The sequence below is a fragment of the Nerophis lumbriciformis genome, linkage group LG21 (assembly GCF_033978685.3).
Source record: "Nerophis lumbriciformis linkage group LG21, RoL_Nlum_v2.1, whole genome shotgun sequence".
NCBI lineage: Eukaryota > Metazoa > Chordata > Actinopteri > Syngnathiformes > Syngnathidae > Nerophis > Nerophis lumbriciformis.
In genome coordinates, this window is record NC_084568.2 from 11,925,145 (window position 1) to 11,952,500 (window position 27,356).

Here is a 27,356-nt window from a genome sequence, read left to right on the forward strand (position 1 = left end):
TAGCCCTCAAAACACCCCAGCTCTCATGCAATATAGAGGATCTTTGACACTTAGCCCTCAAAACACCCCAGCTCTCATGCAATATAGAGGATCTTTGACACTTGGCCCTCAAAACACCCCAGCTCTCCTGTCATATAGAGGATCTTTGACACTCGGCCCTCAAAACACCCCAGCTCTCCTGTCATATAGAGGATCTTTGACACTTGGCCCTCAAAACACCCCAGCTCTCCTGTCATATAGAGGATCTTTGACACTTGGCCCTCAAAACACCCCAGCTCTCCTGTCATATAGAGGATCTTTGACACTTGGCCCTCAAAACACCCCAGCACTCCTGTCATATAGAGGATCTTTGACACTTGGCCCTCAAAACACCCCAGCTCTCCTGTTATATAGAGGATCTTTGACACTTAGCCCTCAAAACACCCCAGCTCTCATGCAATATAGAGGATCTTTGACACTTGGCCCTCAAAACACCCCAGCTCTCCTGTCATATAGAGGATCTTTGACACTCGGCCCTCAAAACACCCCAGCTCTCCTGTTATATAGAGGATCCTTGACACTTAGCCCTCAAAACACCCCAACTCTCCTGTCATATAGAGGATTTTTGACACGTGGCCCTCAAAACACCCCAACTCTCCTGTCATATAGAGGATTTTTGACATTTGGCCCTCAAAACACCCCAAACTCTCCTGTTATATAGAGGATCTTTGACACTTGGCCCTCAAAACACCCCAATTCTCCTGTCATATAGAGGATCTTTGACATGTGGCCCTCAAAACACCCCAGCTCTCCTGTCATATAGAGGATCTTTGACACTCTTTGACACGCTTCCGGCAAACTTCTGGGTGAATTGTTGACCACTCCTCTTGACAAAATTGGTGCAGTTCAACTAAATTTGTTGGTTTTCTCACATGGACTTGTTTCTTCAGCATTGTCCACACGTTTAAGTCAGGACTTTGGGAAGGCCATTCTAAAACCTTCATTTTAGCCTGATTTAGCCATTCCTTTACCACTTTTGACGTGTGTTTGGGGTCATTGTCCTGTTGGAACACCCAACTGCGCCCAAGACCCAACCTCTGGGCTGATGATTTTAGGTTGTCCTGAAGAATTTGGAAGTAATCCTCCTTTTTCATTGTCCCATTTAAAGCTCCAGTGGTATTGGCAGCAAAACAGACCCAGAGCATAATACTACCACTACCATGCTTGACGGTAGGAATGGTGTTCCTGGGATTAAAGGCCGCACCTTTTCTCCTCCAAACATATTGCTGGGTATTGTGGCCAAACAGCTCAATTGTTGTTGCTTTACAGAGAGTAAATGGGACAATGAAAAAGGAGGATTACCTCCAAATTCTTCAGGACAACCTAAAATCATCAGCAAGTTGGGTCTTGGGCACAGTTGGGTGTTCCAACAGGACAATGACCCCAAACACACGTCAAAAGTGGTAAAGGAATGACTAAATCGGGCTAGAATTAAGGTTTTAGAATGGCCTCCCCAAAGTGTGGACAATGCTGAAGAAACAAGTCCATGTCAGAAAACCAACAAATTTAGCTGAACTGCAACATTTTTGTCAAGAGGAGTGGTCAAAAATTTAACCAGAAGCTTGTGGATGGCTACCAAAAGTGCCTTATTGCAGTGAAACTTGCCAAGGGACATGTAAGCAAATATTAACATTGCTGTATGTATACTTTTGACCCAGCAGATTTGCTCACATTTTCAGTAGATTCATAAAAAATTCATAAAAGAACCAAACTTCATGACTCAATCACTCTATCACAAAAAAATAAGAGTTGTAGAAATGATTGGAAACTCAAGACAGCCATGACATCATGTTCTTTACAAGTGTATGTAAACTTTTGATCGCGACTGTATATATATTAGAGATGCGCGGATAGGCAATTATTTCATCCGCAACCGCATCAGAAAGTCGTCAACCATCCGCCATCCACCCGACCTAACATTTAATCAGAACCGCATCCGCCCGCACCCGCCCGTTGTTATATATCTAATATAGACGATGCAAGGCATTAGTGAGGTTATAAAGCTTTTGCCTGTTAAAGAAAGGAGACTGATCCAATGCGGCACAGACATTCGCGTGCCACGCTGTCACAGCCCAGACGCACACCAGTGCGCAATCATATGGGAGCTGCGCTGAGCGCACCTCCAAGCGCGTCTCGCTGCCGGCGACGGCCGGGTATGGTCCCGACGCTCCAGCGCCATCCATTTTCAGGGCTAGTTGATTCGGCAGGTGGGTTGTTACACACTCCTTGTCTATATCAACCAGGGTGAGCCCCACCCCTTTCGTGAGCGCACTGCGCGCGGAGTGACCCCTGTTACGTGCCCCCGGCAACGGGGGTGGCGGGCAGGTAAGCTGCGCGGGCGGAGCGCACGGAGTGACCCCTGTTACGAGCCCCCGGCCACGGGGGTGGCGGGCAGGTAAGCTGCTTACCTGCTGCGTGTGACGCCGGCCGCGGCGAAGGCGGAAGAGGCGGGGTGTCGGTGCGGTGGGCGCGGTGGTGACCCTGGACGTGCGTCGGGACCTTCTCGCGGATCGCCTCAGCTACGGCTCCCGGTGGGGCCCTCTCGGGGGAAGGGGCCTCGGTCCCGGACCCCGGCGAGGCGTCCCTTCTCCGCTCCGTAAAAGTGTCCATCTCTTCTTTTTTTTCTTTCTTCTGTTGTGGCATATGCTGCCGGTGCCTGCTCGTTTTTCGTATGTGGGTAACAACATTTAACTATGTATATATATTCCCGAATTGGTTTAACTGCCACCCGCCTGAATCTATTTAAAATCTTTTTTTTTTTTTTTTCAACCGCCCGACCCGACCCGCGGATAAAATCTAATTTTTTTAAATTTCATCCGCCCGATCCGCGGATAATCCGCGGACTCCGCGGTTGTGCCCGCAAACCGCGCATCTCTAATATATATGTATATATATATACATTTTATTGTAGTTTGTTTTTGTGATAATAATAATAATAATGAGTGAAACTTAATGCACTCCTGAGCCGCATGACTTCTGAGATTGAAGCATTGAGTGTTGACTAATATCACTTGAGATGAGTTCGCCATTGCAATCCACTCTTCAGGCTGGCCATCTGCACACGCCGGCTGCCCCAACGTGACGCATAAATCCTCTCCTCGGAGCTCATGCAAACATGCACGCTCGACGCTCCGTGTCGAGAAAGTAGAAAGGCGGCTCTCTTTACGTGCACTTTCACTTGACCACAGTAGTTGACATTGTTATGGACGTGTAGTAGTTCCACTTGTGCATTGAGCACACGGCGTCAGGAGTCCACCCACACGGAGCTGACACGCTGACGCGTGTCGTCAACACTGAGCGTCTTTCATTCGGCTGGGCTGACGCAAACTGACAAACTAGCTCGCCGTGCGACGTCACACTGAGCACGCCGTGCCTTCTCGTGGACTTGGACGCTCGTCGGCGCGGGCCCTCTGGTCGAGTGTGGATGCAATCAGCTCAACACTGCGTTGCACCAAACTCTGACCGATGGTGGTCTCGGGTCACTTGCCTCGTGTTGAAATGAGCGTGCAGAAATAACGCATGGAAATGTGTTGGAAGTGCTGACTCAGCTCTTTAAAAAGTGTGTTTTTTTTAAAAGCTTTTGTTGAACTCTAACCTGGCGAATATAGCAGAAAGGACAAACATATTCCACCCGGCGAACGGCATTTTGGTTTGGAATACACGATCGGTACTTCAGGATACCAGTTGGCTCTTAAGTCAAATCAACGTCAGCCATTTGATGAATTCAAATCAACATCAAAATTCTAAAGTCCATCCATCCATCCATCTTCTTCCGCTTATCCGAGGTCGGGTCGCGGGGGCAGCAGCCTAAGCAGGGAAGCCCAGACTTCCCTCTCCCCAGCCACTTCGTCCAGCTCCTCCCGGGGGATCCCGAGGCGTTCCCAGGCCAGCCGGGATATATAGTCTTCCCAACGTGTCCTGGGTCTTCCCCGTGGCCTCCTACCGGTCGGACGTGCCCTAAACACCTCCCTAGGGAGGCGTTCGGGTGGCATCCTGATTAGATGCCCGAACCACCTCATCTGGCTCCTCTCCATGTGGAGGAGCAGCGGCTTTACTTTGAGCTCCCCCCGGATGGCAGAGCTTCTCACCCTATCTCTAAGGGAGAGCCCCGCCACCCGGCGGAGGAAACTCATTTCGGCCGCTTGTACCCGTGATCTTGTCCTTTCGGTCAAAACCCAAAGCTCATGACCATAGGTGAGGATGGGAACGTAGATCGACCGGTAAATCGAGAGCTTTGCCTTCCGGCTCAGCTCCTTCTTCACCACAACGGATCGATACAGCGTCCGCATTACTGAAGACGCCGCACCGATCCGCCTGTCGATCTCACGATCCACTCTTCCCTCACTCGTGAACAAGACTCCGAGGTACTTGAACTCCTCCACTTGGGGCAAGATCTCCTCCCCAACCCGGAGATGGCACTCCACCCTTTTCCGGGCGAGAACCATGGACTCGGACTTGGAGGTGCTGATTCTCATCCCAGTCGCTTCACACTCGGGTGCGAACCGATCCAGTGAGAGCTGAAGATCTTGGCCAGATGAAGCCATCAGGACCACATCATCTGCAAAAAGCAGAGACCTAATCCTGCAGCCACCAAACCAGATCCCCTCAACGCCTTGACTGCGCCTAGAAATTCTGTCCATAAAAGTTATGAACAGAATCGGTGACAAAGGGCAGCCCTGGCGGAGTCCAACCCTCACTGGAAACGGGTCCGACTTACTGCCAGCAATGCGGACCAAGCTCTGACACTGATCATACAGGGAGCGAACCGCCACAATCAGACAGTCCGATACCCCATACTCTCTGAGCACTCCCCACAGGACTTCCCGAGGGACACGGTCGAATGCCTTCTCCAAGTCCACAAAGCACATGTAGACTGGTTGGGCAAACTCCCATGCACCCTCAAGGACCCTGCCGAGAGTATATAGCTAAAGTTCTGAAGAAAAACTAACTACCGTATTTTTCGGACTATAAGTCTGTTTTTTACATAGTTTGGCCGGGGGTGCGACTTATACTCAGGAGCGACTTATGTGGGGAATTATAAACACATTAGCGTAAAATATCAAATAATATTATTTAGCTCATTCACGTAAGAGACTAGACGTATAAGATTTCATGGGATTTAGCGATTAGGAGTGACAGATTGTTTGGTAAACGTATAGCATGTTCTATATGTTATAGTTATTTGAATGACTCTTACCATAATATGTTACGTTAACATACCAGTTGGTTATTTATGCCTCATATAACGTACACTTATTCAGCCTGTTATTCACTATTCTTTATTTATTTTAAATTGCCTTTCAAATGTCTATTCTTGGTGTTGGGTTTTATCAAATAAATTTCCCCAAAAAATGCGATTTATACTCCAGTGCGACTTATACATCTTTTTTTCCTTCTTTATTATGCATTTTCGGCCGGTGCGACTTATACTCTCACAATATTATGTCAGACCCACTCGACATTCATTGCATTCGGTCTCCCCTAGAGGGGGGGTGGTTACCCACATATGCGGTCTTCTCCAAGGTTTTCTCATAGTCATTCACATCGACGTCCCACTGGGGTGAGTTTTTCCTTGCCCTTATGTGGGCTTTGTACCGAGGATGTCGTTGTGGCTTGTGCAGCCCTTTGAGACACTTGTGATTTAGGGCTGTATAAATAAACATTGATTGATTGATTGATTGATTGATACTCCGGAGCGACTTATGCTCCGAAAAATACGGCAGTGTTTTTCAACCTTTTTTGAGCTTAGGCACATTTTTTGCGTTGAAAAAATCCTGAGGCACACCACCAGCAGAAATCATTCCAAAACTAAACTCAGTGGACAGTAAAAAGTCGTTGTCGTGATTGTTGGATATGACTTTAAACCATAACCAAGCATGCATCACTATAGCTCTTGTCTCAAAGTAGGTGTACTGTCACCACCTGTCATATCACACCGTGACTTATTTTGAGTTTTTTGCTGTTTTCCTGTGTGTAGTGTTTTAGTTCTTGTCTTGCGCTTCTATTTTGGTGGCTTTTTCTCTTTTTTTGGTATTTTCCTGTAGCAGTTTCATGTCTTTCTTTGAGCGATATTTCTCGCATTTACTTTGTTTTAGCAATCAAGAATATTTCAGTTGTTTTTATCCTTCTTTGTGGGGACATTGTTGATTATCATGTCATGTTCGGATGTACATTGTCTTTGCTCCACAGTAAGTCTTTGCTGTCATCCAGCATTCTGTTTTTGTTTACTTTGTAGCCAGTTCAGTTTTGGTTTCGTTCTGCATAGCCTTTCCTAAGCTTCAATGCCTTTTCTTACGGGCACTCACCTTTTGTTTATTTTTGGTTTAAGCATTAGATACCTTTTTACCTGCACACTGCCTCCCGCTGTTTCCGACATCTACAAAGCAATTAGCTACCAGCTGCCACCTACTGATATGGAAGAGTATTACACGGTTCCAGACAGCACCGACACTCAACAACAACACATCATTTGCAGACTTAATTACTGGTTTGCAAAAAATATTTTTAACCCAAATAGGTGGAATTAGATCATCTCCCACGGCACACCAGACTGTATCTCACGGCACAATGGTTGAAAAACACTGTACTAATGTACAGTACTAGAGGTGCAACAATACAGTACAGTACATTTTTAGTTTTTTGTGTTAAGAGGAACAACTTTTCTTCCTATCAAAAGAAACAAAGTATCACTCAGTACGTGTCCATGCACTAAATTAGTCCATCCATCCGTCTTCCGCTTATCTGAAGATGGGTTGCGGCGGCAGCAGCCTAAGGCCCCTTCTACACTAAGCCACTAAATCCCACCTAACCTTATCCGTGTCCACACACACACAATGGTAGTTTAAGACCCCCTCCTCCCCTCCGTCCGCCGGCACAACGCGACCAAGTACGCATGCGCAGAAAAAAATGGGCGCATCATAGTCACCTCTGACCTGGAAGTGTATCCTTACCCTGTGTTTCAATGTTGCCACATTTCCTTTAACAGTAAACCTTGCTGGCCTGACCATCAGCAGCTGTTAGACTATTGTAGTGAATCACACCTGAGCCATCATACATGAACCATATCTTTAATGGACGTGTGGAATTAAACAATGTGATGAAGAACATTTTACAACAATCATAGATATCTGGTCAGGACACTGTGCTTGAAGGCTGAAATTGGCGGTCGTACTTGACGGCTTCACAATAGTTATGGAATACAAAACTAGACGTTGAGTAATCACTCGACATACATCGCGGACAATAACTAGTAATAGTCTGCTTTGCCAGTCCAAACGTATTCGCTGTTTTTCGTAGTCTGTCGTTGTCTCCCCTTCGACAAATGGACAAAATTTTTCACTAAGTAGAATCACAGCTGACCTGGACATTCGAAAGTTGTCTTGCCGTTCAGCTGGCATAACTCACTCGTTGACAAACATATCCCATCAGACTGCCGTTTTTTCCAGGCCTTATCCAAAACAGTCGCTCAACCGTCTATGTTGCCGTCTGAGATGTGTTGTATCCTAAATAGCTGCAATCGCCCGTTTGCTTCTCGCCTCAATCTTTCTGATGTCACTTCCTGCGTGGGGCGCAGTCTTTCTGGCGTAACTTCCTCTCCGAACTCAGTTTGTAAACGATCAATGCGTCCATACAAAGCTAAGAGCCGGAGATTCAAGAAATAGACGGCACATTTACCCGTGTAAAATATTGTCCGAGGAGGGGAACCTTAAACGCTGATTTAGTGTGGCTGAAAAGGGGTTATCCGTCTTAGTGTAGACATAGCCTAAGCAAAGACTTCCCTCTCCCCAGCTACTTTGTCCATCTCTTCCCGGGGGATCCCGAGGCGTTCCCAGGCCAGCTGGGAGACAAAGTCTCTCCACCGTGTCCTGGGTCTTCTTCTACCGGTTGGACGCGCCCTAAACACCTGCCCTGAACCACCTCATTTACCTCCTCTCGATGTGGAGGAGCAGCAGCTTTACTCTGAGCTCCCGAATGACATAGCTTCTCACCTAATCTCTAAGGGAGCGCTCCGCCACTCGACGGAGGAAACTCATTTTGGCCGCTTGTAGCCGTGATCTTGTCCTTTCGGTCATAACCCAAAACTCATGACTATAGGTGAAGATAGGAAGGTAGATCGACCGGTAAATAGAGGGCTTTGCTCCTTTTTCACCACGACGGACCAATGCAGGGTCTGCATGACTGCAGACGCAGACACTCCAAAGTTTTCTTTCCATTGTCTGTACAAAAATTCCTTCAAAACAACTCTCGCCCACCAGTCTTTGCTTCGGACCCGCGTCTTCCAATCCAGCAACTCCAAGACCTTCTCTGTAGTAGCGTCATGTTCGTAGTGCAATCTAAGACCATCGCGGTCTGCGATTTAACATCAGCATAGCCATCAGACACCTAATATTTGTCATCTGTGCCAATATTACAGCGGATAGATAATATTGTCAGAAAGATAATCTTGTTTTGGTGTGACGACATAGATCAACCGGAAAAGAGATACATTTATCAGAATCAGAATCAGAAGAGCTTTTATTGCCATTGTTGGAGAACGGGTTCACAAACTAGGAATTTTACTTGGCGCAATCGTGCAACATAAAACACATAACACAGAAAAGAATAACATGAGCTGTAACTGAGCTATCAGATCTTGTTATTGTTCATGTGCCTGATGGCCGAGGGGAAAAAACTGTTCAGGTGGCGGGAGGTGTGGGTCTGGATGGACCGTAGTCTCCAACCTGAGGGGAGAGGGGAGAATAGTTTGTGTCCAGGGTGAGAAGAGTCAGGCCCTGGAGGGGTGGGAGTTTGCAGCCAATAACCTTCTCAGCAGCACGTACGATGCGCTGCAATCGATGCTTGTCCTGGAATGTGGCGCCGGGGAACCACACGGTGATGGAGGAGGTGAGGATGGACTCGATGGCTGAGTAGAACTGCACCAGCATCTCGGTCGGCACCTTTAGTTTCTTCAACTGCCGCAGAAAGTACATCCTCTGCTGGACCTTCTTGATGAAGGAGCTGATGGTCAGCTCTCACTTGAGGTCCTGGGGGATGGTGGTGCCCAAGAAACGGATGGAGTCCACAATGGAGACAGGGGTGGGAGAGTCAATCAGGGTGAGGGGGGATAGTGGGGCTTTGACTTTCCTGAAGTCCAAGATCATCTCCACTGTATTCTGAGCGTTCAGCTCCAGGTTGTTGAGGCTATCCGCGCTAAAAGGAAATAAGCGCCGTCCAGTGTACGGGAGACACTCTTTGTGTGACCAATCGTCGCATTGGAGAGAGTGCATGGACTTTGGGACTTTACAAGTAGGTGTGAAAATACAGAAAACCCAGCTATTTGAGAAATCTGACGAATTTAGTGCATGGAAATGTAACACACAAGAGTACGGAAAATATGTATCGTTGAGTACAGGTATTGATTCCTAAGTACAGAGGAATTGGTACTATACCGGTACAAATGTGAACAGTACATATCCGTAACTGTTGAATCCCTAATATTTATATTAGATGGTGGACTTCTACGGTATCTCCTTCCAGCCTCTTCTTCGTTTAACACACCGGCAGCAGCTCCTCCATATTTTCATGGATAAATGCCCGCCGTTTGGATGCTATTTTAATGTCCTGGACTAACGTTATCGACTCATTCTGCTTCCCTATGGTGCAGACGAGCAGTGCTAATATCCAACTGCTTCTTTTGTCATGTTTTTGATTATTTAATTTTTTAACTCAACGAATATAATCCATTTCTTCTTTCCAGCACTGTCCTTCATACTTACTGTTTTCCTTTCCATCTCTAGCTATAAGCTAATGCTTGTGAGCAGGCCCGGCCCTAATCAATCTGGCGCCCTAGGCAAGATTTTAGGTGGCGCCCCCCCACATCGGCAGTGAAGTGTATATACTCACAAGAACCCGAATAGCTTTGTCTTTGACCTTTTTTTTTTACTTACAACTATACCTAATATATAAAGGGGTGGAAAAGTGACTATTACCTGCAGGGCAAACATTAGCTAACCAGAAGGCAATAATGTAAACAAAAAACACCGGCTTAAAAGATCTAATACAAATGTCCCTGAGGAATGTAAGGTGGGAGTACTGTAATTACCTAACGTTACATTATTATTTTCCATAACAATTTAGCCCCCTCCACAATATTAACCCGACGTTAAAACAGAACTAGCTATTTATTGATTAGCAATTGCCGAATCATGTAACATTAGCTTAATGCTAAAAAGCCAGCTACTATCACATTCTGTAACAGACAAATAATTTCATGTAGGCTAACGTTACCTACCTGCTACCTCTGTCTTTTCTCGTTTCTCCTCTTCTTTTCTCTTTTTTCTTCCCTGGGCACCTGACAGTTTTGGCCGTTTTGACATCTTGTGTTGATTTTTTGATGTGGTGACGTCCAAAAAGAGTCATGATACGGGAAGGGAGGGGGCGCACCGTGCGTGGGGAGGAGGGGGGGCGTAATGTTGTAACAAATAATATTTCTATTAAATAGGCTTTACTTTGCATTTTAATTAACGTGAGATTATTTTTTTTATTTAGAAATAATAGTAACAACTTTTTTTTTCTTTTTTTTTTTCTTTTTTCTCCAACATTTGTGGCACTGGCATGGCGCCCCCTGATGGACGGCGCCCTTAGCATTTGCCTATACGGCCTATGCCACGGGCCGGCCCTGCTTGTGAGTAAGACGGAATGCTCTGGTCGGATCTTACAGGGTTCACTGTGACATTCACTACGCCAACTAGTGGTGGGTAGGATCGTAACACAAATTTTCGCTCGCAACTTAAAGCATAACTATTAGCCGAGAGACAGCTCGTATTTTAGAACAGTGAAAAGTCTGGGTACTACAGTACTTGAGCTGCCCAGTCAAGTCCTTGCTTTATGTTCTTTACGGCGTAGCCTTTGGTCACGTGACTAAAATACCAGCGTGAACGCTATGCCAAACTGCACATCGTGTATCTTTAAAAAAAATGTTATGCCCGGTCCACTACAAGTGTGAAAGTAACCTCATTTGAATATTATGTTTCTGGAGATGTGGGGCGTGATGACACTCTTAACTTGTATTTTCCCAGAGAAAACGGTTGACAAGCTGCTTGGGTGTGAGTGACCGCCCACCAGTGGAGTGCCTTTTCCTGCCAAACATCTGTTTGTTTTGAACCGTCACAATTCAAAGGTATTCCAGCTGCTTGTATTGATACAAGCATTTTAAACACAGTATTTGTCACAGTAACAATCTGTCCCAACGTCAAACTGTTGCATCATACAAACTCTAATAGCTAGTACAGTTAGGGCTGTCTTTGACTACTTTGTAGTACAATCTGATTTGTACGGCGATACCCCCCCCCCCCCCCCCCCCCAAAAACGGATCTCTTTGTGAACTAAAAGAAAAAAAAACACTCCAATAAACAAAGAAACACGGCAGAGATTGGATAGTTTGGTGAGGTCCTCGGTCTACTGGGAACTGGCTTCAACTCTGACAGAGCACAGAGAAAACGATTAAACTTGACTATTTAGATCAAGCGTGCCCAAGGGTAAAATGTGCCAATGAGCAGCACGGTCGTTAGTGGTTAGTAAGAAGGTCCTGGGTTCGATCCCCGGGCTCGGGGTCTTTCTGTGTGGAGTTTGCATGTTCCCCCTGTGACTGCGTGGGTCGATCCAAAGACATGGACCTGGGGATAGGTTGATTGGCAACACTAAATTGTCCCTAGTGTGTGAAATGTGTCTGTCTATCTGTGTTGGCCCTGCGATGAGGTGGCGACAAGTGCAGCTGGGATAGGCTCCAGCCCCACCTCCCCCTGCGACCCGGAGAGGGACAAGGTGTAGAAAACGGATGGCTGGATAGATGAGCCAAACAAAGCGATTTTAAACGTACATCAGCACCGTGACTGAGGAGTTTAGATCCATACATTCATATGTAAATAAGATAGTGGTTAATGGAGATTAATATGTTTGGTAGGTGGTAACTCGTTAGTCTTGTGGACATCAAATATTGTGTAAGCCTGAAAGAGTAGAAGTAACACGATTTCTGTAGGTAAGACCGCAGGAGGTCTTGGGTACTGCTAGTCATTCTTTTACTCATTCGTACGAGCGCCATGGATGGAGGCAAGTTAGCAGGTTTATAGCCGATTCAGGGCATGTCTAACCTGACTCTTGCCAGATCCTTGTAGTTTGCTGAGCTCCACACAAGGATCTGGGACTTCTCAGTTGGAGATGTATTTCAGAAAGCGGGGCCTTGTAAAAAAAATAATTGTATGTGATTAGATAAACCACTTATCCGTTATCTTGAATGACGTGCTCCTTCAACCACCCACATCCAAATCAACCCGTGACGCTGATGAGAGCGACGCTGGGAAATCCAAAACAGAATAGCCGACATGTTGGATAACGACACAGCGAAAAGTTAGATAACTTTTACTGAAACAACGCAGCGATGTCAGTAGACGATCGACGTCGCAAAACTGTTGCAATAGCAGAATCAATGTCAGCACACGACTCCTCGTTGCTTGCCGCCATTGTTGTTTGAATCAAACAGTCGCTTCGGCGCTACGTCACATCTATGATCCTGATTGGTTCATTATTTTTTGCTATCTTGAAGGAGTTTGCATTGTCCTCGAGCTCAGATCCTTGTGTGGAGCTCAGCGAACTACAAGGATCTGGCGAGAATCAGTTTAGGGCAGGGGTCACCAACCTTTTTGAAACCAAGAGCTACTTCTTGGGTACTGATTATTGCGAAGGGCTACCAGTTTGATACACACTTAAATAAATTGCCAGAAATAGCCAATTTGCTCAATTTACCTTTAACTCTATGTTATTGTTAATAATTAATGATATTTATCTTTTACGGAAGGTTTTTTGTAGAGAATAAATTATGAAAAAAACCCACTTAATTGAACAGATTAAAAGAGGACAAAACACGAAAAAAAATGTATCTTTAATTTCGACTCTTTAAAATTAAAAATTCAACCGAAAAAAGAAGAGAAAAACTAGCTAATTCGAATCTTTTTGAAAAAATTAAAAAAAAGAATTTATGGAACATCATTAGTAATTTTTCCTGATTAAGATTAATTTTAGAATTTTGATGACATATTTTAAATATGTTCAAATCCAATCTGCACTTTGTTAGAATATATAACAAATTGGACCGAGCTATATTTCTAACAAAGACAAATCATTATTTCTTCTAGATTTTCCAGAACAAAAATTTCAAAAGAAATTCAAAAGACTTTGAAATAAGATTTAAATTTGATTCTACAGATTTTCTAGATTTGCCAGAATACTTTTTTTGAATTTTAATCATAATAAGTTTGAAGAAATATTTCACAAATATTCTTCGTTGAAAAAACAGAAGCTAAAATGAAGAATTAAATTAAAATGTATTTATTATTCTTTACAATAAAAAAAATAAATTTACTTGAACATTGATTTAAATTGTCAGGAATTATTTAAACAAGTGAAGACCAAGTCTTTAAAATATTTTCTTGGATTGTCAAATTCTATTTGAGTTTTGTCTCTCTTAGAATTAGAAATGTAGAGCAAAGCGAGACCAGCTTGCTAGTAAATAAATACAATTTAAAAAATAGAGGCAGCTCACTGGTAAGTGCTGCTATTTGAGCTATTTTTAGAACAGGCCAGCGGGCGACTCATCTGGTCCTTACCGGCAACCTGGTGCCCGCGGGCACCGCGTTGGCGACCCCTGGTTTAGGGCATGTCCCCATCGTAACGTTTATGTTTAGTTTTTGTTTTAGGTTGGAGAAATAAACGCGTCCCCACGGTGTCATACCAATAGCGAGTCACATCCAGGCGGAAACATTTCCTGGGTGAGAATGATGTAATACAATGCCTCGCCATAAGTGGCGTTGTAAGCAAACAAAGCCACTGAAAACATCAAAGCTATAGAAGTAGAAATGGCACATAAAGTTCTATTCGCCCGCCACACATCAACACCCCCCCAAAAAAATGACGATAGTGGATGCACACAAAAAAAGGTAACTTTTGTTTGGACAGACGACTAGGTGGAGTTACTTCTGCTTGATTACACTTAATTACAAAACTGCAAGAGAATGTTGACTGGGAGTCCTGACGATTCTTCATCCATTGAAACTCGCCCCATTCTACGGCATCCCTCCAATGTGCTTAGACTTTGCCAAATTGAATAGTCTGCAAATCTAAGACACCTCTACTGTACAGGCAATGTTTAAAGTATGTTGCACTTAAGCACTTTTAGTTATGTAGAAGAGCCTGTGGAGGCAGTGGCCACTCTTTCCCCGAGCTCTGAAATATGCCTTTGAGTACAAGGTGAGAGAGAATCGGTATCTCGATTCTTCTGTGTGTCTTGCATGTATGGAAAATTGTTCATAAAAAACTTAAATCCTAAGATTTTGAAGTAGCATTGGACTGTTGACTTATTTTCTACCAAGTCACAGTTGAGTTCACATCAAAGTTCCTCTCATGTTTATAAGTGTGAAAAGTTGGAAATGACTCAGGCTGTACATGACGAAGATGATGATTATGTGGTGTAACTAACAGGATATTGTATGTTCCAGAGACCATGTGGTGTTTGACGCTGCTGTTACCGCTCCTGTTAATCATCAATGGTAGGAAACTCTTATTGGATGGTACAGCAATTCTAAGACTGTCAAGCATACCTTAGTTTTACTTCTACTTGTAGACGTCGCTTCCCAGTGGACCGTTTGGTTACCGCGGGACATCTCGGCCATGACCAACACATGCGTTGTCATCCCATGCACGTTCATGTACCCGTCCGGCGTCAGGCCGTACCGTGGCGTTCACGGCGTCTGGTATTATGGCCAGCCCTACCCTCAACTCTTTCCGCCGGTCGTGGCCAAGTCTCGCACGGATGTCGTGCACGAGAGCTACAAAGGTCGCACCAAATTGCTGGGGGACCTCCAACAGAGGAACTGCACCTTGCTCATCAACAGCGTCGGACCAGAGCACTCAGGGAGATACTACTTCCGGGCAGACCTCGGCGGTGCAAACATGTACACCTTTCCGGACTTTGCTGAACTCAAAGTTCTGGGTAAGACACAAATGATAGATCAATACAATACATTTAATGGACCATACTCTTGGGAAACTACTACAGGAAGGAAAAGTCTTAATGTCTTTCACTCTTCTTGGAAGACTACTTCCAAGATTCCCCAAAGTGTCGCACCACAAATACCCAAAATGTCTTGTTAAAAAGAAGTATTAAGAATCAGAGGTCGAGTCAATTGTCAGATTGATTGAAAGTGTTGCATCTTCTAGCAATATTGTTCTGTCTTCAGAACAACCCAGCATCGATGTCCCAGAGGAGATAGTCAGCGATGAGAGTCTGGAGCTGACATGCTACGCTCCTGATAACTGCCCCGACTTGACCCCTGAGATCCAGTGGATGTACACGGACTACCTGCCTGACCCGGAGTTCAGCTCGGACTACGTGGAGGAGGGCAACACCGCGGTAGTGTCCAGCACCCTGACATTTACGCCCAGGCCGGTGCACAACGGGCAGTTGCTGGGCTGCAGGGTTTACTACCCCAACACCACGCTCGTCTACGAGAGGCTGGTCTCTCTGGACATCAAGTGTAAGTGAAATTGAATAAACATCTGAGCTGAATTTCATGCTCGGACACATTTCCTTTCAGGAGTATTCACCTGTTCAGCATACTATTTATTCCAGTTCCTAAACTATGTAATATAAATGCTGGCCTGTCTCTGTGTGTCCTGCGACTGATTGCCAAACATTCCAGGGTGTAATTTAGTGTAGCAGGTATGTGGTATGCCTTGAAGATTTTGCTAGTTAAGACTGGTTAAAGTGGTCCCTTCAGTTGTCCCTGATTCCATTTTATCTGGGGGATAGTGGTATGTTGTATAACTCCGGAACAAAGTGACCGAGGGTTGCATAGTAGACAACAAGAACCGACGGTTCTTCATCTTTGTGTCCTCTCAGATGCCCCACGCTCAGTGTGGGTAAACGTCTCCTCAGAGGTGATGGAGGGAAACTCTGTGACTCTGCATTGCGAGGTGGACAGTAACCCTGCACCCAGGATCTCCTGGAAGTTTGGAGACCAGGAATTGATGTGGGACACGGAGTCCAACCTGTCTCTTACCTTAAATGACGTGACGCCTGCAGAAGAAGGAGTCTACACCTGCATCGGGGACAACGGCTACGGCGTCATGAACACGTCTCTCTACTTGGCCGTCAAGTGTAAGTCCTCCGAAAGGTTTTGAGTGTGTTGAATCCAATGAAAAGACTGACTCTTCTTGTAGACCCTCCCCGCGAACCCATTGTCAACAACTCCATGACGGTTCTGGAGGGAACCTCGCTTGCCCTGCACTGCAGCACTCAGGGTAGCCCGGCACCAACACTTACCTGGCTGAAGGATGGCGAACTGGTGGGCATGATCACTGCGGATGAGCTGTCAGTGCTGGAGCTGGAGGGCATCACACCACAGGGAGACGGGCAGTACCGCTGCCTGGCTGAGAATGAGCACGGCCGGGCCAGCAGCTCCCTGAACATCACAGTGGAGTGTGAGTACGACGTAGCATTTGTACTCCTCTAAAACCTTGAGCAACTCAAAAACAGTCTAATTTATGTCCATGTTAGACGCTCCAGTTCTTCTGGAAGAGTCTAAATGTACCGTGGTGAGGGAGGGGGTCCAGTGTGTCTGCATGGCCACAGGAAACCCGGAACCCACCATCGAGTTCTACCTACCTGACTTGAACATCACCATCAACGAAACGGAAGGCCGGTACAACTTCTACACGCACACGGACGGGCAGACCTCCACCGGCATGATCAAGCTGCGGGAGAAAGGCGAGCGAGTAAACAACAACGGCCCTGCCGTCAACGTCCATTGCAGCATCTCCAACGTGTACGGAAGAGAAAGCGTTCTGCTGGAGCTACAACAGGAGAGTGAGTGAAATATGACCATCAACTAGGGATAAACATATTGATATCGGATATTCCGCCGACATCAGCAATAAAAACGAATCATTGTAATTTCCGGGCTATAGAATATAAACGGCATCCACCTAATTTCATTTTGTACTTATATTGGCTGCTACAAGCCGCAGGTGTACAAAACCAGTGAAGTTGGCACATTGAGTAAATTGTAAATAAAAACAGCCTACCCATCATCTGTGCTCTGTTGTGGGGCCATAATACGATTTGATGTCTTTATGTTAGGCCAATACTAAAATAGAAATCAATAAACTTCTCCCAAGGATGATGGGTAGGCTCCTCCATCGCTTTGTCTGTTTTACTTCCGGTTCACTGACATAGGAAAAAAACGTAAAAAGTATTGCGAGATCTCACAAAACATTTTTTCCCCTCCATGTCCCTTTAGGGCAGTGGTTCTTAACCTTGTTGGAGGTAATTTCATATGCGCATTCACCGAACCCTTCTTTAGAGAATTTTTCTTTTCTTTTCTTAATTTAATTTTAATTTATAAATATGAATCATGAAATGATGTTATTATATTAAAGAAATACTAATCAATATATATTTTTTTACAAACCGAAAGTTACAGGAATGTACAGATGATCCCATGTTTACATCTCATTGTGCAACATGTGAATGTTTTAGTGGGAACTAAATGCGGTATCTGAAAGGGGTACAAATTATTTCCAAAGCAGGAACCCCACCCAGACATACAATACTAGTACACAGCTCATGAAAAACAACATTTTTTGTTATTGTCATTGTAAGTGGGCCAAAACACTTATAATAGAAAATATGGAAATGACTGCTGTCTAGGGATGATACTCGAAACCGGTTTTCCCGGTTGTTCGATAAGAAAAGAACCGAGTCCTCGGACTGACTCGAATCCCTTCTTGAGAACCAGTACCCTTTATCGAGACCACTATAGTAAAGAAAAAGAGTTGGTTCTTTATTCGAATCCTTGGGAACGAATCTCGTCCCGACCAGAAATGCCCCGTGAGACATCACAAGAAATGACGTCACGTAGCTCAGTCATTAGGCGCAGATAGCAAAAGCAGGAACAAAATGTACCGGAAAAAGCGCTCCAAGGTGTAATAAAGTTCAAAACAAAAGGTATAATCCAATGAATAACTTTACTGAGAGATTTGAGCAGTGTACAAACACATGACCAACACTTTTACGACCAACCGGAAACATAGCAACCAGGCTAGCAACGCACCGCCTTTACGGCAGCTGTCGCAACGTTCTTAAAGCAACCGCGGCACATACATATATATACAACATATATCTCCCTTTTTTAACTTTTGTTTTTCTTTCCTTGTAAACAAAACAAAATCACACTGTATATGTGTTGTCTGTCTAATTATGAATAATGCAGACGAGGCGCGTTGGCTGAGTTCTTGACGTTTACTTTCACAGCGTTCTCATAACCTCATTCTTAGCTGCCGGCGTGACGACATGCAACAACACTTTTCGGGGCTACCGCGCATGCTCGTCACTCCCGTTGCATGCTGGGTAGTGTAGTTGTTATATTCCCTAGCTCAGGGGTCGGCAACCCGCGGCTCTAGAGCCGCATGCGGCTCTTTAGCGCCGCCCTAGTGGCTCTCTGGAGCTTTTGATGAGGGGAAAAAAAATCTATTTTTGTTTTAATATGGTTTCTGTAGGAGGACAAACATGACACAAACCTCCCCAATTGTTATAAAGCACACTGTTTATATTAAACATGCTTCACTGATTCGAGTATTTGGCGAGCGCCGTTTTCTCCTACTAATTTTGGCGGTCCTTGAACTCACCGTAGTTTGTTTACATGTGTAACTTTCTCCGACTTTCTACGACGTGTTTTATGCCACTTCTTTTTCTGTCTCATTTTGTCCACCAAACTTTTAAGGTTGTGCATGAAAAGTGAGTTTTGTTGATGTTATTGACTTGTGTGGAGTGCTAATCAGACATATTTGGTCACTGCATGACTGCAAGCTAATCGATGCTAACAGGCTATTTAGGCTAGCTATATGTACATATTGCATCACTATGCCTCATTTGTAGCTATATTTGAGGTCATTTAGTTTCCTTTAAGTCCTCTTAATTCCATGACACACTATCTGTATGTAATATGGCTTTTAATTTTTTGCGGCTCCAGACAGATTTTGTTTTTGTATTTTTGGTCCAATATGGCTCTTTCAACATTGTGGGTTGCCGACCCCTGCCCTAGCTCATAACATCACATCTTTCTCCCATTAAGAAATAATGTTAACTCAATAAAGTGTATTTCTTTTTTTAGCTTGAACTTTTCATTTTTTAGCATTGTAACCACATTTGCAAACAACTTTTCTCTTCATAGAATTGTCTTTCAATAAAGAAATAAAGTGCAAAAATGTCAAAGCATCATAACAAACGGTCAAATAGCAGCAGAAGTGCACTTTTTGGAGAGCTGTATTATTTTCAGTTTTGTGCCCAAGGGACTGATTTTATTTAACACTATATTATTATTTATACACCTATAGTGATTACCGAGACAGGTTGTTTTTGTGTTACTGTATATATTTGTTTTCCTGAAAAATCCCACTTAATATACTTTGGGTAACAACAGTCAATATTTATTTATTTTATTTTATTTTTTTAGGGGGGTAACAGTCAATATTTATTTATTTATTAGATTTTATTTTTTTCTTATATAATAAAAGTGAGCTTTTTGTTAAACCAAATATTGTGTGTTTTTTTCCATATACAACAACCTATCTGGTTATCGATAAGAGAATCGATAAGGAACCGGCTCGATAAGAGGATTCGATAATAGGCTCGAACTCGATAATTTCTTCTCAAACATCATCCCTCTGCTGTCATTTGATTATAATAATAAAACATTGAACTTGTTATTTAGTCAGGTTTGGGAGAGGTGTGGCCACAGCGTGCACGTCTTGACGTCGCTCACATGGGCTCCACTGAAAGCTCAAGGAGTTTTTGCGTTTGCTCACGCAGATGGAAAATTAGAGGGAACATTGTTTGGGGGTATCCATAAGACGTTTTTTGTGTCTTGAGCTCCGCCGAACCCCTGAGGCCGACTCACCGAACCCCAGGTTAAGAACCAGTACTTTAGGGGCTCCGTATTGTTTGACCCATTTCACCTGATCAGACCTTTTCTAACATTCCACACTACAAAACAACACAAATATGTGTGATTCCTGCTGATATATTGGACCGATATTGGCATACTTGCCAACCCTCCCGTATTTTCCGGGAGACTCCCGAAATTCAGCGCCTCACCCGAAAACCTCCCGGGACAAATATTCTCCCGAAAATCTCCCGATTTTCAGCCGGAGCTGGAGGCCTCGCCCCCCTCCAGCTCCATGAGTCAGGACAGCCTTTTTTTCACAGCAGGGTGACAATAACTAAATCATCCAGACTAGAGATAAATTGTATTATTATGTTTATCTTACCTAAAAATAAATATTTGTATTAATTTAAAAAAAAATAAAAATAAATAAATAAATAAATTTTTACTATATTTTGCTAAAAACATCAAAATTAATTGTATTTTTATTTTTATTTTTTCTGACTCCTTATTACATCCAGCCATAGAATTATACCGGTACATTAAAATAAACATATTTGAAATAATAAATTTTAAATTATCATAATAATTCATTTAAAATGACCATATTTAATTATTAAAATAATTGCTTGTTTATCAACAACTTTAGCATTTTATTCATTACATTTTGAAGCTCTCAGAAGCCAAGTTTTGTTATATTCATGTTATATTTATGCAAGTTTGAAGTATCAATTATCTAAACACAGTTTTGTTTGCATATTTTCAGGATGTGTATATACAGGTAAAAGCCAGTAAATTAGAATATTTTGAAAAACTTGATTTATTTCAGTAATTGCATTCAAAAGGTGTAACTTGTACATTATATTTATTCATTGCACACAGACTGATGCATTCAAATGTTTATTTCATTTAATTTTGATGATTTGAAGTGGCAACAAATGAAAATCCAAAATTCCGTGTGTCACAAAATTAGAATATTACTTAAGGCTAATACAAAAAAGGGATTTTTAGAAATGTTGGCCGACTGAAAAGTATGAAAATGAAAAATATGAGCATGTACAATACTCAATACTTGGTTGGAGCTCCTTTTGCCTCAATTACTGCGTTAATGCGGCGTGGCATGGAGTCGATGAATTTCTGGCACTGCTCAGGTGTTATGAGAGCCCAGGTTGCTCTGATAGTGGCCTTCAACTCTTCTGCGTTTTTGGGTCTGGCATTCTGCATCTTCCTTTTCACAATACCCCACAGATTTTCTATGGGGCTAAGGTCAGGGGAGTTGGCGGGCCAATTTAGAACAGAAATACCATGGTCCGTAAACCAGGCACGGGTAGATTTTGCGCTGTGTGCAGGCGCCAAGTCCTGTTGGAACTTGAAATCTCCATCTCCATAGAGCAGGTCAGCAGCAGGAAGCATGAAGTGCTCTAAAACTTGCTGGTAGACGGCTGCGTTGACCCTGGATCTCAGGAAACAGAGTGGACCGACACCAGCAGATGACATGGCACCCCAAACCAAACCAAAATTAAATGAAATAAACATTTGAATGCATCAGTCTGTGTGCAATGAATAAATATAATGTACAAGTTACACCTTTTGAATGCAATTACTGAAATAAATCAAGTTTTTCAAAATATTCTAATTTACTGGCTTTTACCTGTGTATATATACGTGTATGAAATACTTGACTTGGTGAATTCTAGCTGTTAATATACTCCTCCCCTCTTAACCACCCCCCCCCCCCCCCCCCCGAAATCAGAGGTCTCAAGGTTGGCAAGTATGGATATTGGTATTGTACCGGACGAAAAAAAAAGTTTTATCGGTACATTTTGAATTTGGATCGTCACAATTCCTCCCTCCTTTGCAGAAAAGTACCTGATGGCCGTGATCGTGGGCACGATCGGAGGAGTGGCGGTCATCGCCTTCATCATCGCAGCAGTCCGATACGTCGGCCACAACAACAAGAAGTGAGTACGGCGGGCAAACGATGGGAGATGTGAGGCAGAGCTCGTCTTGTTCGTCGAACCCCAGGAACACTTAAGCCTCGTCATCCATTCTAAAACATTTAGGAGTGAAAGTGAGGTTGTTGTATCTCAGAGCAGTCGGGGTCCGGCCTTGTTGGAGTCCACTCTCTGACGGAGAGGACTAACTCTTATATTCCCAGGCATGAATTCCCCCCCTCACACTGCTTTTGTATCACTAAAAACAACACAAGTTAACCAGGTTGCTTTGTTTTAGCCCAGTAATTCGGACCGCCCTCCACCCAGCCAAATTCCAATCTGCCCCGAATCAGACGAGTGCGACTAAACCCATCCAATTAACGACGCCACTCACATCCATGGCATAACCCGACGGAGCGTGTTTTAAAATGGATGCCCAGGCTTGGCGTGTCGCCCTGCGGTGGCGTCAGCGGAGTCTGACCATGTGACTCCGCCCCCCTCCCACCCTCCCCAGAGAGAATGGCTACCCTAGGCAGGACGTGGTACTGGAGAACCCCGCTTTGTACTACAGCGCGGCCAAGAAGGACAAACAAAATCTGAGGAAGAAAGTGGTGAGACATGCTCATGTTGCATGACCGTTCGCTCCTTTGTTTTTGGGGAAAGTTACGAGTCGTGGAGTTTGTCAAATTGACCCCCCCCCACCCACCCACCCACCCACCCATCCTCCAGTGCAGGCATCTCTCCCACTAGTTGACCTTTGGAAACTCTGTTTTTCTCCTGCTTTCATCGCTTCTCTGCGTTTCTTCTGTCTCTTCTTTCTCTCCCTAACTCCTGCACAGCTTAAGACAGAGCTGTTGGGCTCAAAGTTTAACTCCATTCTAGAGGAGACCACGGTAAGGTTCCGGAAAAAAAAAAAGCCCGCCACACGCCGTTTTTTGTTTTTTTTTGGTGACGCATCTTCGCATACCCGCTTGCACGCCGTTTGTTTTTCGCACCACCGTCTGCATGGCCGCCTCTCCACGGAGTTAAGTTTGTGCCTTGATTTTTGAGGTCGAATATGCAGATTTTTTTTAGCACGGAAAAACACATTTTGCAAGCACATACAGTCGCGGTCAAAAGTTGACATACACTTGTAAAGAACATAATGTCATGGCTGTCTTGAGTGTCCAATCATTTCTACAACTCTTATTTTTTTGTGATAGAGTGATTGGAGCACATACTTGTTGGTCACAAAAACATTCATGAAGTTTGGTTCTTTTTATGAATCTACTAAAAATGTGAGCAAATCTGCTGGGTCAAAAGTATACATACAGCAATGTTAATATTTGGTTACATGTCCCTTGGCAAGTTTCACTGCAATAAGGCGCTTTTGGTAGCCACCCACAAGCTTCTGCTTGAATTTTTGACCACTCCTCTTGACAAAATTGGTGCAGTTCAGCTAAATTTGTTGGTTTTCTGACATGGACTTGTTTCTTCAGCATTGTCCACACGTTTAAGTCAGGACTTTGGGGAGGCCATTCTAAAACCTTCATTCTAGCCCGATATAGTCATTCCTTTACCACTTTTGACGTGTGTTTGGGGTCATTGTCCTGTTGGAACACCCAACTGTGCCCAAGACCCAACTTGCTGATGATTTTAGGTTGTCCTGAAGAATTTGGAGGCAATTCTCCTTTTTCATTGTCCCATTTACTCTCTGTAAAGCAACAAAAATTAAGCTGTTTGGCCACAATACCCAGAAATATGTTTGGAGGAGAAAAGGTGAAGCCTTTAATCCCAGGAACACCAAGCCTACCGTCAAGCATGGTGGTGGTAGTATTATGCTCTGGGCCTGTTTTGCTGCCAATTGAACTGGTGCTTTACAGAGAGAAAATGGGACAATGAAAAAGGAGGATTACCTCCAAATTCTTCAGGACAACCTAAAATCATCAGCCCAGAGGTTGGGTCTTGGGTGCAGTTGGGTATTCCAACAGGACAATGGCCCCAAACACACGTCAAAAGTGGTAAAGAAATGGCTAAATCAGGTTAAAATGAAGGTTTTAGAATGGCCTTCCCAAAGTCCTGACTTAAACGTGTGGACAATGCTGAAGAAACAAGTCCATGTCAGAAAACCAACAAATTTAGTTGAACTGCACCAATTTTGTCAAGAGGAGTGGTCAACAATTCACCCAGAAGCTTGTCAAAGAGTGTCAAAGATCCTCTATATAACAGGAGAGTTGGGGTGTTTTGAGGGCCACGTGTCAAAGATCCTCTATATGACAGGAGAGTTGGGGTGTTTTGAGGGCCAAATGTCAAAGATCCTCTATATGACAGGAGTGCTGGGGTGTTTTCAGGGCCAAGTGTCAAAGATCCGCTATCATTTCTACAACTCTTATGTTTTTGTGATAGAGTGATTGGAGCACATACTTGTTGGTCACAAAAACATTCATGAAGTTTGGTTCTTTTTATGAATTTATTATGGATCTACTGAAAATGTGAGCAAATCTGCTGGGTCAAAAGTATACATACAGCAATGTTAATATTTGCTTACATGTCCCTTGGCAAGTTTCACTGCAATAAGGCGCTTCTGGTAGCCATCCACAAGCTTCTGCTTGAATTTTTGACCACTCCTCTTGACAAAATTGGTGCAGTTCAGCTAAATATGTTGGTTTTCTGACATGGACTTGTTTCTTCAGCATTGTCCACACGTTTAAGTCAGGACTTTGGGGAGGCCATTCTAAAACCTTCATTCTAGCCCGATATAGTCATTCCTTTACCACTTTTGACGTGTGTTTGGGGTCATTGTCCTGTTGGAACACCCAACTGCGCCCAAGACCCAACCTCCGAGCTGATGATTTTAGGTTGTCCTGAAGAATTTGGAGGTAATCCTCCTTTTTCATTGTCCCATTTACTGGGTATTGTGGCCAAATAGCCCAAAAATTGAGCTGTTTGGCCACAATACCCAGTAATATGTTTAGAGAAGAAAATGTGAGGCCTTTAATCCCAGGAACACCATTCCTACCGTCAAGCATGGGGGTGTTAGTATTATGCTCTGGGCCTGTTTTGCTGCCAATGGAACTGGTGCTTTACAGAGAGTAAATGGGAGGAGCTGGACAAAGTGGCTGGGGAGAGGGAATTTTGGGCATCTCTGCTTAGGCTGCTGCCCCCGTGACCCGACCTCGGATAAGCGGAAGAAGATGGATGGCTTAAAGGTTGTTTTTTTTTGTACATTTGTCCGCAATTTAACGAGTGATCCAATTGGACACCAAACAGCCAATCAGAGCGTACAATTGTCCAGGTCTCTGATTGCCAAACATAATGCTGTATCAAAACGAGTGCAGAGAGAAAAAACTGAAGGCGGAGAGGTTGGGAGAGAAGACTTAAGAGAGCACAGCGGTCAGAAATCAGTCATTATTGTGTGTTATTATGAAAATAAAAGCCAACATGCAGACACATACCGTATTTTCCGGAGTATAAGTCGCACCTGCCGAAAATGCATAATAAAGAAGAAAAAAAACATATACAAGTCGCACTGGACTTGTATACACCAAACTATGAAAAAAACTGCGACTTATAGTCCGAAAAATACGGTAAATGAAGCACAAAAACAATTGTATTTTTCACTAGTTAAATTTAGTCTCAAAATGGCATTCATGTGCTTGCAAAAATCAAATGTTCTGTGCTCAGAATCTTCCCCAAGGCACAAATATAACGTCGTTCCTCATCGCTAACCCAAACTAACCTCACACATCTCAAGTCTTCCTGTCCCACCAGTAACGCTACTACTAGTTTATTTGTCATGCTACTCTGTGATCTTGGCTGGGGGCGCGGGTGGATGGGTGGTTGGTTGGGAGCCGCTGATCCGTGCATTTTGTACGCAGGGAGAAGACGGGGATTTCCACCCTGCGGGCTCTCTGGCAGGAATGGAGAGGCAAGAGCTGAACTACGCCGCTCTGGAGTTTGGTGGGGCCAGGCCCAGGGAGGGGGCCTCGGGGAGGGGGGATGACGGGGGCAGCTACGCGGAAATCAAAGCCAAATGAAACGCGATCCTTCCCTGATGCCTCGGCCACGCGAGACGCAGCGCAAAACCCCGCCCACCGACCTCCTGCCCGCCACAAAAACTCTGATTCGGTTTTCTTTTCTTCAGATTGTCTTCCCTACCGGAAGTCGAAAAAGAAAAAGTGTTTCCCTTTTCTGTCTCCTTGTCTTTGTCATTGTGTCTGCTGCCAGCCAAGGCATGAAGGGAAGAAGAAACTTTCACTTGAGATGGGTTCCTCCCCTTACGGGAGACCTAAGAAGTCAAACACTCAAACTCGGAATTTGTTATTTGGAAATGCAAACTAAACTGACCTTTTAGGGCTTCCGAACTCGTGTCTCGTTACATTCCGAGTGAGGAGAAACATGGAACTTGTAGGGGGGATGAATCTTTGGGGCACCTAACAATTCGATCCCATTCCGATTCCTAGAGTGACGATTCGATTCAGAATCGGTTCTCTATTGAACCCGATCCTCGCAATGTATTATTTAGTATAATAGTTGTAATGACAATTTTTCAAAACAGGTTAAAGGTTATTCTTATATATATATATATATATATATATATATATATAAATACATACATACATGCATATACACACATATCTATATATGTATATATGTATACATGTACATATCAATTTATATGTATATATATGTATGTATGTACTGTATGTATGTATATATATGCATATATATGTATATATGTACATGTAAATATATATGTATGTATATATGTATGTATGTATATATACATATACACGTATGTATATATGTATATGTATATATACATATATACACATACACATATATATAAATATCTATATATACATAAATACGTAAATATACGTATAAATATATATAAACACATACAAATACATATATATACATAAATGCACATATATACATATATGTATATATATATATACACATTAATGTATATATATATGCATTAGAGATGCGCGGATAGGCAATTTATCTCATCCGCAACCGCGTCAGAAAGTCGTCAACCATCCGCCATCCACCCGATGTAACGTTTGATCAGAACTGCATCCGCCCGCCATCCGCCCGTTGTTATATATCTAATATTAATTAAAAAAAAAAAAAAGGGTGAAAACTACGCGAATTGCACCTTGTGCAGACAAGATTTTTCGATCGGACACGGAGGAATTAGCGATGTAAAAGACCACGTTGGGACAAAAAAACACAAGTCTAATGCCGTTGCTAGCGATACAAGTGGAAAACTTTCAACGTTTTTCGTCACCCAAACAGATTCTTTGGATGTGATAAATGCCGAAGTTTTATTTACGGAGGCAATAATTGAGCATGGACTTCCAATTGCACTGGCTGATCACATGGGACAGTTAATAATGTAATGCAACCTTTAAAAATCATTACG

At 43.7% G+C, this 27,356-nt stretch overlaps 1 protein-coding gene across 8 annotated transcripts in view; it reads left to right on the top strand.

Moving 5' to 3' along the window:
• Window positions 1–26,540, top strand: part of mag (myelin associated glycoprotein) — a 58,907-nt gene extending 32,367 nt beyond the window's left edge. For 3 of the 8 annotated variants that reach the window (XM_061983036.2, XM_061983037.2, XM_061983038.2), the window contains exons 3-12: window positions 14,568–14,618; window positions 14,693–15,061; window positions 15,309–15,605; window positions 15,971–16,228; window positions 16,291–16,551; window positions 16,628–16,936; window positions 21,874–21,973; window positions 22,461–22,557; window positions 22,786–22,839; window positions 25,804–26,540. In XM_061983036.2, coding sequence (XP_061839020.1) covers window positions 14,568–14,618; window positions 14,693–15,061; window positions 15,309–15,605; window positions 15,971–16,228; window positions 16,291–16,551; window positions 16,628–16,936; window positions 21,874–21,973; window positions 22,461–22,557; window positions 22,786–22,839; window positions 25,804–25,962 — 1,955 coding nt within the window. In that variant the 3' untranslated portion in view covers window positions 25,963–26,540. Of the gene's footprint in view, window positions 1–11,096; window positions 11,198–14,567; window positions 14,619–14,692; window positions 15,062–15,308; window positions 15,606–15,970; window positions 16,229–16,290; window positions 16,552–16,627; window positions 16,937–21,873; window positions 21,974–22,460; window positions 22,558–22,785; window positions 22,840–25,803 lie in introns of all 8 variants that reach the window. The other 5 variants (XM_061983039.2, XM_061983040.2, XM_061983043.2 and 2 more) reach the window with 4 other exon arrangements.
• Window positions 26,541–27,356: the final 816 nt, after the last annotated feature.